At 40.7% G+C, this 15,067-nt stretch overlaps 1 protein-coding gene across 5 annotated transcripts in view; it reads left to right on the forward strand.

Moving 5' to 3' along the window:
- LOC116673407 (anoctamin-4) overlaps nucleotides 1–15,067 on the forward strand; it is an 88,545-nt gene that overhangs the window by 60,148 nt on the left and 13,330 nt on the right. For 4 of the 5 annotated variants that reach the window (XM_032505727.1, XM_032505728.1, XM_032505729.1 and 1 more), the window contains 5 exons: nucleotides 7,094–7,176; nucleotides 10,007–10,147; nucleotides 13,064–13,228; nucleotides 14,575–14,611; nucleotides 14,713–14,824. In XM_032505727.1, coding sequence (XP_032361618.1) covers nucleotides 7,094–7,176; nucleotides 10,007–10,147; nucleotides 13,064–13,228; nucleotides 14,575–14,611; nucleotides 14,713–14,824 — 538 coding nt within the window. The remainder of the gene's footprint in view (nucleotides 1–7,093; nucleotides 7,177–10,006; nucleotides 10,148–13,063; nucleotides 13,229–14,574; nucleotides 14,612–14,712; nucleotides 14,825–15,067) is intronic. The other variant, XM_032505731.1, reaches the window with a different exon arrangement.

A 15,067-nucleotide genomic window follows, 5' to 3' on the forward strand; every position in this document is an offset into this window, starting at 1 on the left:
TACTTGTCAACCAGCACCTTTACAGTAGGCACCAAAGCACTTTTCCTCTTCCTTCCCCCTACAGGTTGGGAGCGGAATTTTCCATTACTGTTATCATTACCATTATTCTCCTATCTCATTCCATTAAGTTAATGAACCTCTTAAACAATTTTGGAAACATTATTTTAAGGTACCAAATCATCTTTGGTGTTGGATCGATCGACATTGAAATTAATCAATATCAATTAATAAGCTATCTGTTGAATAACTGTGTTGCAAAGTGGGATGCAATCAATGACAAAACAATGCAATATGGCAGAGAAAGTTGTGTATGTTTACTGAGACCCCCCCCCCAACAAAAAAAAGAATCGTGGTTTGTATCGAGTCGTGGGTAAAAAATCGTGATACGAACCGAACCCTGGGTTTGGTGTATCGTTACAGCCCTACTTAGATTCACCATTCCTTTTCTATTACTTATCACAACACAGATTGAGGAATAATTTAATACACAAGGCCCAGGCTTATTCTCATGAGTGCCACCTGGACCCGGCACGTATCAGTGTACAAGCTTGTTGCATTTTGTACACAAGCATCCTTATCAGTCTGGTTAAAAGGAGTTATCTGTTGTCCTTGAGGGGGCTGGGATGCCTGATGTTTCACTTTCAGTGATTGAGTCAAAACGAGGGCAGTTTGATGCTGGGGGCAAAGGATGGGAGAAGGAGGGGGGGGGGGGGGGGGCTGAATTTGGTTCCAGCATCTACCAGCTGCTCTATCGGTCAGTGAACCCCAATGTGGCAGGGGGATAGAGAGGAAAGGGTGTGTGGAGAGCGCGATGGATCCTCAAAGGAGTCTGGGTTGGTAAGGGGGTTTGTGGGGTGTTGGATGGGGGAAAAGGGGGGGTGGAGATTTCTCATCTCTGTTCTGTGGTCTCCCACGGTCCAATCTTTGCTCAGGTGGGGGCTGTGGTGGATCAGTGACGTACTTTGTTGAGCCTTCCTCTTGTTTTGATTTGTCTTGTCTCGTGTCCTTGGCAGAGGGAGCAGATGTGTGGCGCAGAAAGAAAAGTAGGTTAGAGGTGAACAGCTTTACTCCTGGCTTCTTAAGGAAAAGTCCATCTGATTTAAAAAGATGTCTGAGGTCCCAGGAAATGTTGAAATTGACAATTAACTTCAGAGAATGGACGATATATTCAGTTGAAAGCCATTTGCCATTTTGCCAACAGTCTGCTGAGTCTTTCAGCTGCTCTTCTGACTGGCGGTCTGCTGCTTTACAACATCATGTGACCCTATACGCAGTATAATGTTCTGTTGTCTCAGTTGGGTGTGCTGCCACGATATCCAGGATTCTTTGGGCCAAGTCAGGTGTTTTTACATCTTTTACAGCAGAGTCACCCACAATCAGGGTTTGAGGCCCAGTCGTTAGCTTTCCCTGTAGCTTTTTACTTTTTGAATTGCTCTGTCCTTACCCTGCTGCGTGGCGATGAGACGCAGTCCCGGTCATCAGATGGATGTCCATGGTCCTGCAGATGAGGAGCAAATCTGTTATCCAATTGCACACTCTGTTGTTGGGGAGACATTTTGTTGGTAATTTTCCCTTTTGCAGCCGTACACGGCTGTGTCCTACTGAGTACAGGGGTTGAAGAGGCGCTCTGCCTAGATGATAATGCAGGCCAGCCGGTCGTATCACAAATCTCAGGGCGCTGTGCCCTGCCCGTTAGTCGTCCTCCCATTTCCCAGGAAAAGGATTTTCTCTTAGGCTTTGCACCAAGAGAGTTCCAGGGAGGACTACCACTTGTTGATTTATTACCCGTTCCACAGCCCTCCTGTTTCTTTGTAGTCTTGTTGGTGTCAATTAGCCGTGTGTTAGCATGCTTTTGTCCATTTTTTCGGGTCCATGGTAAAGTGGTGTCATTTCCACAATATCCGTTCACTTTCACATTTTCCTCTAACCGGTGATGGTTTCCAGAACTACAATCTTCTGAAAGTAAGAGTAGTCATCCAGGGAGAAGGGACGCATCTTGTTGCTAATTAGCTTTAGCTAAGTACCATGGTTCCAGTCACTGTAGGACTGGCTTGAGCTATTGGTACTTCACGTAGAAAATTTTTGAAATATGCCAATAGCCTGCTATTTCTACAAAAAATGTATAGTCCAGTGACATACATTTTCAAGAGCCGCTGCTCATAGTTTCTCTCAGAGGAAAAGCAAGATTATCAGCAGAAATATGCAAGCAGAGGCAGGAGCAAGCAGCAAAAGCGTCTGCACTGTAAGAAGCAAAGTAGTAATCCTGGCGAGCTCATGAATAGTAATGAGCTCAGGCAACATGACGTCAGACTGACCAGCTTTTGTAATTTGCCAGATTTCTCTTCTTTCTTTTCAGTGGTTAGAGCTGATAGAGGAGATAGCAGTTCATCTTCACATTCACCACATAACGCACGCACACATATGGAATTAACAGATTTAAAATAAAGCAAGTAAAAACGGTTTTGTGTGTCAGGGCACCTTTAAACCATACACGTATATCTACATGTATGTATGTAATGTATCTATGAACTTAAACATAATTCAAAAGTGAGGACACAATGGTTAGTTGTTTAATTCATAGACAGGAAGTGCTGTTGCTCTCCCACTATAATATACCTGCTAAGGAAAGCAGCGCAGGCCCTGTTGCATAAATGTGTGTTAATAATTTAGACACTCAGACATATTTAGACAATGTCCTCATCGCTGTGGAAACCGTGAATCGGTTTCACTAGTATAAATGTTTAATGGCAAATGACAGATATAGTGGGCCTAGTCAAGCCAAGGTAAAGAAGAAGAAAACAGTTGCATGAACAGGTTGTACCACTTTGACAGAATAGAGCTTTTACTAGTTAATTTCATTAGGAAATATTACAGTACCAGATGAAGATAGGTGTGTTGTTGACTCCCAGTGGGTGATCTCTGGCTGAGTCAGGTTTTGGTTCTGGAGAAATTCCATTAGTCAGACCCCTCACAGCTCCAAGAGCATCCCTGTGCAGCCGGGCAGGGTGGGGAGGGTTGGTTACAAAAATACATACAAAAAACAAAATACTTACAAAAATCTACTCAATGTACAATATCTAATCACCTAATATAAAGAATTGAGTCAGTGACCTAATTCAAGTACCACAAACAGCCTTCTTACAGTAAGCAAATGGAAAGGAATGTTTCTTATTGTGTAATAATAACAACTACAACTGAAAGCAGGTATGACCGGGGTCCAAGCCTCATTGCGCCAGTTGTCCCGACGTGAGCCAGCATCGGCGAGCCGGGGAGCTCGCAAAAAGCGGAACCCGAAGCATACCGTGGGGAGGCAAACGTCAGGAAATATCGAGAGGCGTGAGTTGCTTGCTGTTGCAAATATCCCAGAGCCCCAAAGGATTTTTAATAACCTCTGGTCCGTCTGATTTAATTTTCTATATAATCTTGTAAAACATCAACCCTGTTGTCCATATAGTCACTCTATGAACATGTCTTTTCAGGAAAAGCCGGGATATTAGACTATTTGTGCTGCACTGAGTTCACTTGAATGTTAAAACGGTTGTAGGACCATAAAGACAAATAATTATCATAAATCTCACAGATATATATTGATATCACACACACAGCAATGCCACATGAGCATTTGTGTTGTTTAAAACAGTTTTATATATTTATAGACATCCAGTGCAGAAATAAACCTATTGAACGTTATAACTCAAATAATAAATAACAAATTAGTTACATTTATTACATACAGTGTATCAATCTTGCATGTAGCAGTATGGATTAATTGCACGATGACCCCAGGAAACTGGGATAATAATAATAATAATAATAATTTAAACTCATTCATGTATATGTAAATTGTAAATATTACGTACGTATTATTGTATGTAAATTACATGTATATACTCAGCATATCGAATCAACGTGACCTGGTAGATTTGATCATTTTTCTTGCATTTTATTAAATCTGCTTCTACTCATTCAGGTGCTCAAAGCAAAATCTCTCTGATGTATTTACATGGTGTATTATTAATTATGATTTCTAGTTTGGACTAAGTCCTGCTACACTTGTTGTATTGAAATGTTCCCGGGCTGATATTGTGTGAAGGCTTTGACAACCATTTAACCAAAATAGTGACAGAAGTGAAAGAAAAGATGCATTTGGTGTGTATGGTGAAATAAAAATATTCAGCTCCAATAAAAGATTTAAGTAAGATGTTATCTTAAAGACAATTTAATCACATCCGTGTGATACAAAATGCTTTTCTTGGGAGTGAAAAGGCCAAATGCTAACTTTCCAATAATTATCCGAGTCTGCCTCTTATCTCCCTTTACATCCTAACTTTAACAACCTTTAATAAGTTACAGACCTCTGCACACTCATACAAAGCCTTGCAGCCTATTGAAATGTAAGAAAAAAAGGATCTATATTTGAATAAGTGTTGAATAGCATTGTATTAAGTTTAAGTTGTAATTTGTCAGTCACTGTAAAAGACTATAAAAAACATCTGATGGCAAAGTTAATCACGGACACGGCTATAAAAAGTAAAACCTTATAACATAATAAAATGTAAACGACATAATACACACAGAGATCATCGCACAAACTAACAGTGTGACTAAAAACGTGATTTTATAACATGATATTACGCATTTGTACAGGGAAAGAGGAAAGCTGTTAAACTATGAAGAGCATAATGGAAGATGAAGCTGTTTTCACAGCTGCACAGACATGCCAGAGCCCAGTTTAACTCTTTTTATCTGTTTTTGTGTTAACGTCTAAAAGAAAGTGCACTAATGTACTGACCTTCCAGTTTCTTGAAAGCTGCTGTTGCTGCTGTCCAAATGAATATGTTTTGGGGCTCAACTGCACCAGAGAAATCAGCTCCAATCCCTTCATTAATGGTCCTCAGAAGCGTGCTCCCCCGCTGGCTCCACATGGGAAGCGATGCCCTTCTCACACAGCTGAACCTTCACATTCAAAACATGTTTGCTCTGTGTTCAATGGGGATGTGGACACGATAGAGGAATTCAACCACAAGCATTTGTTTCGAAAGGCTGAAATTCAAAAGTGGAGAGACAGGTATATGCCTGTCTGCAATAAGTAAGCTATCCAAAGGACTTTGTTCAGCAACATTACGTACCCTCCGTGCCTGAACACTGTGTCTGTGTCAGATTGATCTCTCTTTATGTGGCCTGTGACAGTTCACACACTAATTATCTTGGCATCAAACCAGCTGGTTTGATGACTAGTCAGTCAGCATTGTGTCTTTGTTGTTAGAGTGTTAGTGTTAGTGTTGTTCAGAGACAGGCAGAGATGGTCCAATACAAAGTCAAAATAAATCTTTATTTCAAGAACAAAGACCTGAGAAAGCCTGCAGAGCAACTGCACTACACGCGCAAATGGTCTCGGTGCCAAGGCCAGTTATTGCAACACAATATTGGTCGGTTGTTTTGGTAACCAATTAAGGACTGATTCATCCTGACCTTTCAAGTGCTGTGTCCCAATCAAAGGCTCTCCATTCCAGCAGGTACAGCTGATCATGTGGAAAACTATTAGGCTCATTCATAGACTGTAAAGATAATGGACGAAGCTCCCGGGTCTGTAAAGTGAAGCCAATGCTGAAGTGCTGCATTCCATATTTTTTCCAGCAGGAGGAAAAAGAAGTCTATGAGAAAATGAGCCTACCCCTCACTTGATTTATTACCTCAGTAAAAATGTTCATAGATCGTTTATGGTCTCAATTGCAAGTTTCAAGTCTTCTTCAGTACGGCATGATGTTCATTTGGAAAATTACGGTCTCATTTCTTTTAAAATTGACTATATAGCATGGGATGCTTTAGGGGCGTGGCTACAGACCAACCTGTCAATCATAGCAGGGGCTTGGCAATGCTAACCATGATACCGAGTACATTAAAATAGACCTGAACTTGTTTTTGTGTGTGTATGTTTTTGTCCTAAACTGTGATCCTCTTACTGTGTGTTTTCACTTCATCAAAGTTAATCAGAACATTTTGGTCACATAGAAAATGTCTTGTTCTGACAACCAAGCTAGCAAGCTACCCAAAGTGTTAGCTGGTCACATAGAGGAAAAATGATTTTCTGAACTGGCATACATGCAGATGAATGGCGGCAGGCGTTTACTTGCCTGTAAATCTCCACTGGATGACTCGCCAACCAAAGAGTTGAAAATCTGCAACTTTAGCGTTTAGCTTGCACCATTGCAGAATAAACGCCATTGGCTTGGTCGTGTCATTCTCCCCCGCTACACCCTCTCGTCCAAAAATCGCCGTGTTTTGTTTAAAAAAAACGAGATGGCGACGGCCATATTGCCAAACTCAAGACTTCAAACGGCAGTCAACAAACCAATGGTCGATGTCACTGCTGCTAGCTCCATTTTTTTTTACATTCAACGAGCTCATTGCACAAAGCTCAGAGTACAACAGTTTATACAGAGGTTGAGATTTAACTGGAACATATACACTTGGGATCTCTACCACAATTGAGCCAATCACATACAATAAGAACATTTGTCCAGTTTTTCTTCACACGATTTTGGCTCCTGTCACTTTAATGTCCTAAACCTAAATATTTCAACCCCAAACATGCCCGTCAGACACCGCCTACCAAGAGCCTTGGTCTGTCCGAGGTTTCTTCCTAAAAGGGAGTTTTTCCTCGCCACTGTCGCACTGTTGCTTGCTCTGGAGGAAACTACTAGAACTGTTGGGTCCTTGTAAATTATAGAGTGTGGTCTAGACCTACTCTATCTGTAAAGTGTCTCGAAATAACTGTTGTTATGAATTGATACCATAAATAAAATTGAATTGAATTGATAACAGTTTACCAGTGTTTGCAGCTTGCACCAGTAGCATTTAACAAAGTATCAACCGTAAATTAAAATGCTAAACAATGTTGTTAAAATTGCACGTTTGTCACCGATCCACAGTGTGATTTCAGTTACATATTCTTACCTTTTGTCCAAGGTTACGCTAATGTGCTAGGTTAAAGCTACACTAATCAATACTTTTGTCTCAAAGAAGAAGAAGGATGCTAGTCCTCTGTAAAAAATAAAGTTTAATCTAACACGGTTTGCTTCATTTGTTTCAGCAACGGTCTTCCTGGAGTTCTGGAAAAGGCGCAGAGCTGTCCTCGCATACGACTGGGACCTTATTGACTGGGAGGAAGAGGAGGTGAAGTACTTAATGTGGTCATTGTATTTCGGTATCTGCAGCTAATCTGCTCCCTTTTAATTTTAGGGCATCTTCACACCTATAGTTTGTTTGCTCTGGTCTGAAATCCAAGCAAACTAAAATGCATCACTAAAAACTATGCAAGAACGTTCCCTCTGCTTATTGGTGAGATGTATCTGGGGAGGGGAAATACAGGAAATACAGGAAGACGATCTTGTGTTCTGGCCCACTGCATATTTCTCACATCTACATGGTCATTTAAAATCATTTTCCGGACGTTACTACGTCTGCTCTGCGGGTGTCTGTCTCCAGTTCTCCAGTTTTGACTACAGGAAAGCACATGTGACTACGGGAGCCGTTTAGCTTAAACTTGCGGAGTACACTGGCAAGTGGATCGGGCTGAGGTCTGATCGCACCACAAAATAACCACACCGAAGCACACCGGAGTTTGTTTGTAACTAGACGGGGACCCCGTTGTTTAATCTTCACCTGAGCGTGATTTCTGTCTTGACACATGCTCAAACAAACCGCACCAAAGGGTTAAATGCTTCAGGGTTCGATTCAACTCAAACACTAACAATATGTCTGCCTTCAGATATGTATGCTCTGCCCTTGAGAAATGTTTGCCTACTCACAATTTTTTAGGCTATTCTAGCTTGCAGACATGAATTTAAAGGGTGGGATTGTTTGACTTTCTAAAATCATTTCATGACTCACACTAACACTTTTATAATGAATGCTCTTACAAACTCAGACTCCTACACAGTTGGCATACTGCCATTTGGTTTTGTCAGAACATTTAGTGGGTTTAAACGCTCATGCCTGTCTGATGGCTCCACTTCCAACCCTTGTCTGTCAATCATACCCAAACCGGTAACCGGGTTCTGTTGTTTGTGGGTTGGAAGTGACTCAGAGTCTCAGTCGGCTTTGTACAGAAAAGAAGATAATACAGCAATAATAAACTTTAATGATTCTGGGTTTTGAACCAGAAATTAAGCTATAGCATGAGATCATTTAGGAAGACGATCATTTTGCATCCTTAGGCCTGTAGTTTTATTTCTCATGCATCCTGCCATTCACTCCTCCCATGCATATGCTAATTATTTCTTTGCTTTCCTGTCTGGTCCATAGACTGTAAAAATAATGGACAAAGCTTCTGGGTCTGAAAAGTGAAGCAAATGCGGAAGTGCCTTAAAGGTCCCATGATATGGTGCTCTTTGGATGCTAGTGGTCCTCTAATATTGTATCTGAAGTCTCTCTTATATAGACCTTAGTGGTCCCCTAATACTGTATCTGAAGTCTCTCTTATATAGACCTTAGTGGTCCCCTAATACTGTATCTGGAGTCTCTTTTATATAGACCTAAGTGGTCCCCTAATACCATATCTGAAGTCTCTTTTATATAAACCTTAGTGGTCCCCTAATACTGCATTTGAAGTCTCTTTTATATAGACAGTAGTGGTCCCCTAATACTGCATCTGAAGTCTCTTTTATATAGACCTTAGTGGTCCCCTAATACTGTATCTGAAGTCTCTTTTATATAGACCTTAGTGGTCCCCTAATACCATTTCTGAATTCTCATTTTCTCAAAGGCAGAGCAGGATACCCAGGGCTCGGATTACACCTATCACCTTTTCTAGCTACTGGGGGACCACAGGCAGGCTGGGGGAACTCATATTAATGTTTAAAAACCTCATAAATTGACATTTTCATGCTATCTAACTTCCAGAAGGGGATAACTCCACTGGTTGCAAAACAAAGTTGGTTTCAATTCACTTCATCAAAGTTGATTGGAACGTTTTAGTTGCCTAAAAATATTTTGGTCAGAGCTCTAAACAAGCTAGCTAGCTACTACTAGCGTTAGCTGGTAACTTGAGGGAAGGTTTAAGAGGAAAATTTGCCCATTTTCTGTTCGTCCTGTATTTACCCTCCAGTAAATCTCCCCTGGATGACTTGCTTTAGAAGTGTTAAAAATCTGCAACAATCCCCCTTTACCATTGAGCCTAGCGCAGTGCCTTTGCGGACATACATTCTCCGTAGCTCCGCCCTCTTTTCCATAAATCGTCACGTCCAGTTTCATAAAACCAAGATGGCGACGGCCATATTGCCAAACTTGAGGCTTCAAAACAGCAGTCAACAAACCAATGGGTGATGTCACTTCTGCTACGTCCACTATTCTTAGAGTCTGAGGCTGTCAGTCATGATATCAGCTGTTCTTATCAGATGATTTGTGCTATCCAATAGCACAGTGACACACCTCCATCATTCGCCTATCACTCTGCTGCTGAAAAATGATTCTCTTTCTTCCTTCTATTACATTCATGACGTGTCATGCGCACGGTACGTTTGCAGCTGTTTTGCAATTGAAATCTGTTCTCTCTGTTGCTGTCAGCTGTCGTTTCAGTGCGATTCGTCGCAAATGGCAAAGCGCACCTCTATCTCCCCGTCACCGCCAGTCTTCGACGATTCATCAGATTCATCATCAGATTCATCAGATTCATCATCAGATTCATCAGATTCATCAGCTCCATCTGCCTCTTCAGTCTATGAGCCTCATCAGAATCATCAGCCACCACAACCACCAGTGTCTGGACTCCATGGGGGGATTTATCGTGCTGCTGCTCAGGGCTCAGTTACAAATTTCCCTGTAGATTCTAAGCACCAAAGACTTTTCTGCCAAGACTTAAATATATCACATATTTCTTATAATAAACGTTAATCCTTAATTCATTCACTTGTCTCTCCTGATTGAACTAGCTTATGGCCTAATCAGAGTTTGTGAAGCCCTTTCCATTCCCTGCTCACGGGTGTCTTGTCCTTTTGTCTTTCAGGACGAAATACGCCCCCAGTTTGAGGCCAAGTACTCCAAGAAGGAGAGGATGAACCCCATATCTGGAAAGCCTGAACCTTACCAGGATTTCACTGACAAATACAGTCGCCTCGTCGTCTCAGCATCCGGGATCTTCTTCATGGTGAGTTTCTGGGCTAAATACAGTAATGGCAAGTAGCAGGTGTGCCACTCTCATCTTCTTATTTATTCTGTCTTAGACACTTAATTACAGTTTGTTAACCTTTACATCTCACTAGAGACATTTGGGGCAGAGTTAATGCATGTAGTAGATATTCAACTTTAGCTTTTACAATAAACAGTGTTGTCAAAATACAAAAATGGCACATTTGAAACAACCATTGTTTATCCCACGGCCATTACAGCATAAAATCCTGCATTCTATTATATAAAGATTTCAATCTAGAGTCCTGGCTTCAAAGTTTTTACTATTTTCCACCAGATTGAGTCATTTTCAAATGTTTGCCTTATGAGACAAATACATTTTCCTGCTTTTCACTCGGGGCATTGCTGCTGTATTATTGCCCACTCAGTAGCTATACTTCCACATTGACACTTTTTATTCAAATTAAGTATTTCCGTATTTCCGTTTGCACACATGGCGGGCGTCAACAAAGACAGATGTAAGTAAACGGACGAGGAGACGAGAGACTTTTTGAATTTAATTTATGAGGAACTTGCAAAGGAAATGGCCAACAAATGCTAGGACAAGCCGTGGGATGTCCTCCGGAGTAAATGGAAGGCGCTCAAACAGCGAGACATGTCTCCAAAAAAACATCTCACAGCGGCACATAAGCACTATTACAACTTGTGCAATATTGATCATTTGTTGGTAGACGGCGCGATCCATTTTGTCTAGAAAAACTGCTTGCAAATGTTTGTTGAATGTTGAATACCAATTCTGATCGCAAAACAGCATGTGACGTCTTTACGCCCAGGTTTTTATTTGCTTTAAAGCTGTTGGATGGAAACACATTTTCACCAGCTTTATTTGCATGAGTTTTTTTTACCAAACTTCAGATAAATCGATTGACAAATGGATGGAAACTTAGCTTGTGTTTGATGCAATGCATCAAATCAATGTTGTTGTTAATCGTTGACATATCCCAGACTGTGGGGATAAAACTCCCTCTAGTTGTTTTGTTGTATAAACTTAACTGCCGTTGCCTTTTGTTAGCTGAATGTAACTGTCATGTGACCGGTCGTCGCGTGACCAACCGGCGGTTGAACAATTTTGTAGGATATCATACAAATTGGTGTGCATAAGTTATCATATGATATCATACAAACCCATTCAGGAAAATGAGTTGAGTATAAACAAAATAATTCAATTTTGTGGCTGCTGCGCTGCATTGTTATAACAATCTGGCATTTAAAGGGTTACAATTCTGAAAAGGAATGAATATTTTTTAGCAATGACCTGGACTGTAGTTGGTTTAAAACTCAGTGACTATATGAATACAGTGTTTAATGGCTGTTTTTAGCAGTTTCTGTCCTCTCAGGACACCTTAGAAACCTTTTTAAAGGGATGCACAATCATTAATGAAAAGTCTTGTCACCACATTTCTGAATTGCAAATTAGATTTTGCAAATTAGATTTTGCTAATTGCCCCTTTTGCCTTTCTTATCCATCCATCATGTCTAACATCCATTTGTTTGTATAGGAGCCAGTTTAACAAACTCTGAATAAACAAACCCATTACCACATGTGTTTTATATTGTCTAATCTTCCATCATATTAACAGACTGCATTTGATAAGAAATTGTTACAGTGCAAGTTCAATTTAGTTATAATAGTTATTGTTATTGTTCGTAGTGGTAATTTTGCATATCACTATTGTTACTAGAGTGACAGTTTGGCTGTTAGCGTGTCCAGGGTAAATTCATTTTCTCAAAATAAAGTGTGCATTAGAAAGAAAAGGCTGACTGACAGGGAGTTGTGTGTGGGCTTACCTCCAGTCAGCAAAAGGTGCTAGCTACGAGCGGCTAGTCTGGACGGATTGGACAATTCAACCACAGTGGTGTGTTGGTCCATGAAATAAGAATAGAAATACAGCTGGAGGTAGTAGGTGATCAGTTCTCTTAGCCAAAGTCAAGAGTTGCTCCAGTGTTGAGTTTCTCACTCTCAAGGGTGTAGCAGCTTTATAACACCTGAGCCCCGCCCACTACCAGCCAGCAAATAAGAAAGAAGGGTCTATTAATTAGGCTTGGAGCTCATTTTGTCCAGGGGCCACACGTGGTATTGCAAAAAAATTCCCCCTGTGACCCAGAAAGGATTTCCCCATAAGCCACCATTGTAAAAGAGACCTTTGGAAAACTTTATATTTCCTTCTAGCTGAAAAAAGGAATGTATAAACCGGTGGCATTACCACAATCAAAAGTGCATGGGCGGAGCGGGGACTTGAGGGTGGGTGGGGGCAGAGGGAAAAACACTACTGCGCATATTCAGTGGGCCGCATGTGACAGAAGTGAACCTTGCCAGCAGGCTAGTGGCTCTCAACTTATTTGATTCGCAACCCTCCAGAATAATATAGTGGGTGTTTGTAACCCCCACCCCCCCACCCCCGTCGACAATGGAACAGCTGTTTCTACACTTTGCCCGGCTGATTTTGAGTGATTTTTATAAATGATCTGATTAATACAGTAAACTGTAATCACAGTTTGGTTTTAGTTGTAGCAGCTGGCGTCCAGCCTTATCCATTGTGCTCCAGGCACTGTGGATTTTGGATGCGTTTGTGACTTTTTTTCTCACCCTGACCCGTCTTCAGCCCCCTTTCTGTGTTCCAGGATCTCCTAGAATCTATTTAGAAATATAGCACATGAAATGTACCAATCTCACACAGTAATGTAAAAAGCCATTCCCTAGTAGAATGCAGTATGTTATGTCATTTTTTTTCTCCTCAACCAACCCACAGAAATGATCTCTCAACCCCCGGGTTAAGAACATTTTGGATCCGTGATCCAGTCACTATAATTCATTCATAGTACTAATATGAATACCAGAGCGCACACCGGTCAACCTAACACTCTGATGTCACAGATATTGGTGGTGATTGCCGCGGTGTTTGGTATCGTCATTTACCGTGTGATCACCGTCAGCACTTTCGCCGCCTTCGGCTGGGCTCTGATCAGGAACAACTCTCAGGTGGCGACCACGGGAACGGCAGTCTGCATCAACTTCTGCGTGATCATGCTCCTCAACGTGGTGAGTGTGTGCTGCCCGTCAGCAGCAGCGGTAAGCGAGGGACACAGTGTGTGACAGAACACATCACAACCAAGATACAAAAACACAGGATGTTGTTTTTCTACATGTAAATACTAAATTCACATGCTTTCTATTGGCTGTTGTTAAAGAGCCCCTATCATGCATCGGTCAGTGTGATGTGTAGTTTTTTTTCAAATGGAGCTTTTTCTCCTACAGACAGCACTTTTTCTCAACTGCCTAAAACGCCTCGCCTACATTCCTGTTTAAAATTAGTGATGTCACTGATTGAGAATGCCAACCCAGTTTTTCATACGTGCTGCCCAAAGGCGCTGCTATCAGATTTTTAAATCTTGACAATAGTCTCTTAATAACATCTTATTATACTATCCTGAGATGTGTACTGCTTGTGTTCCATTTGTATGGGAACCTTATTTATGTATGCATTTATTCTATCATGTTCTTACCTCGAACTGAACTGTGTACATGCATTGCCCCGTCCTTGTGTGTTGTCTCTGACACTTACCTGTCTACCTTTTATGTGTTTATGTGTAAATGTTTTGGGGTCTGTAGACTGTTAAAACTGAATTGCTCTTTTGGGATAAAGTTGCCTGAGCAGGCCCAGCCCAGCCCAGTGGCATGTTTGAATTTGGTTGACCAAACACAATAGAGTGGGGCAGCTGACCAATCAGAGCAGACTGGACTGTATCGGGAAGGTGGGCCAAGAGGCGCTGTAGCAATAGGCAGTGTGAGAAACAATGTGTTTTTTTGAAAATATAAACCCATTCCAGTAGACCCCCAGATTACAAAGATGCTGTGTGTACAAAGATGCTAAATTAGATAAGATAGACTTGAAAATTATATAAGATAGACTTAAAAAATTAGATAAGATAGACTTGTAAATTAAATAAGATAGACTTGTAAATTAGATAAGATAGACTAAAAAAATTAGATACGATAGACTTAAAAAATTAGATAAGATAGACTTGAAAATTAGATATGATAATTAGATGAGATAGACTTTAACATTAGATAAGATAGACTTTCAGTGCTACAGCAGCAACATATCAGACACACAGCACACATAAATAATATACAAGAAATAATAAGTAGGATACAACACAAGAACAAATATTTAGAAAATTCAAGAAAAAAATACAATGGAAAGAATGTAAACACAAGTTATATAATAAAAATGTAGAACTACTTAAACAATATTTACAAAGTAATGTTAGTAATACTAAATGTAACAAAATGAGCATAATGGGGTCCCTTTAATCAATGACACATTTACAGTCAATTTAATTTCCTCCCTCACTAATGGCCTCTAACATTGTATTTTGTTCCAGCTTTATGAAAAGGTTGCTCTTCTTCTCACTAATTTAGGTAAGTTGAGTGAACCAGCAGATCTAAGGTGATGCAGACTTGATTCCTGTAAGTTGGTGTTATACTTTGGTTCATCCTGCTTTCTGTCCATGAATCTGCAGAACAGCCAAGGACAGAGTCCGAGTGGGAGAACAGCTTCACCCTTAAGATGTTCCTCTTTCAGTTTGTTAACCTCAACAGTTCAACTTTCTACATCGCCTTCTTCTTGGGAAGGTGAGAACGTCCCGAAGAACTCACAAATACAGTACAACATGTAGGGTGACCAGACACCCCGGAATTACGAACAGTTGTCCTGAATTGGGAATCCTGTCCTGTTTTCACCGTAACTCCAAATTTTCATTTGTTATAGCCTAATAAAACATTAAATACTGATCCTTGTAAAAGATTAAGTGGGTGTTGGTAGCCTAGCCTAGTTTAAAAACAAAAACATTACTGTAGGTACCCAGAGGACTGGGG

The sequence above is a fragment of the Etheostoma spectabile genome, chromosome 23 (genome assembly GCF_008692095.1).
Source record: "Etheostoma spectabile isolate EspeVRDwgs_2016 chromosome 23, UIUC_Espe_1.0, whole genome shotgun sequence".
Lineage (NCBI taxonomy): Eukaryota > Metazoa > Chordata > Actinopteri > Perciformes > Percidae > Etheostoma > Etheostoma spectabile.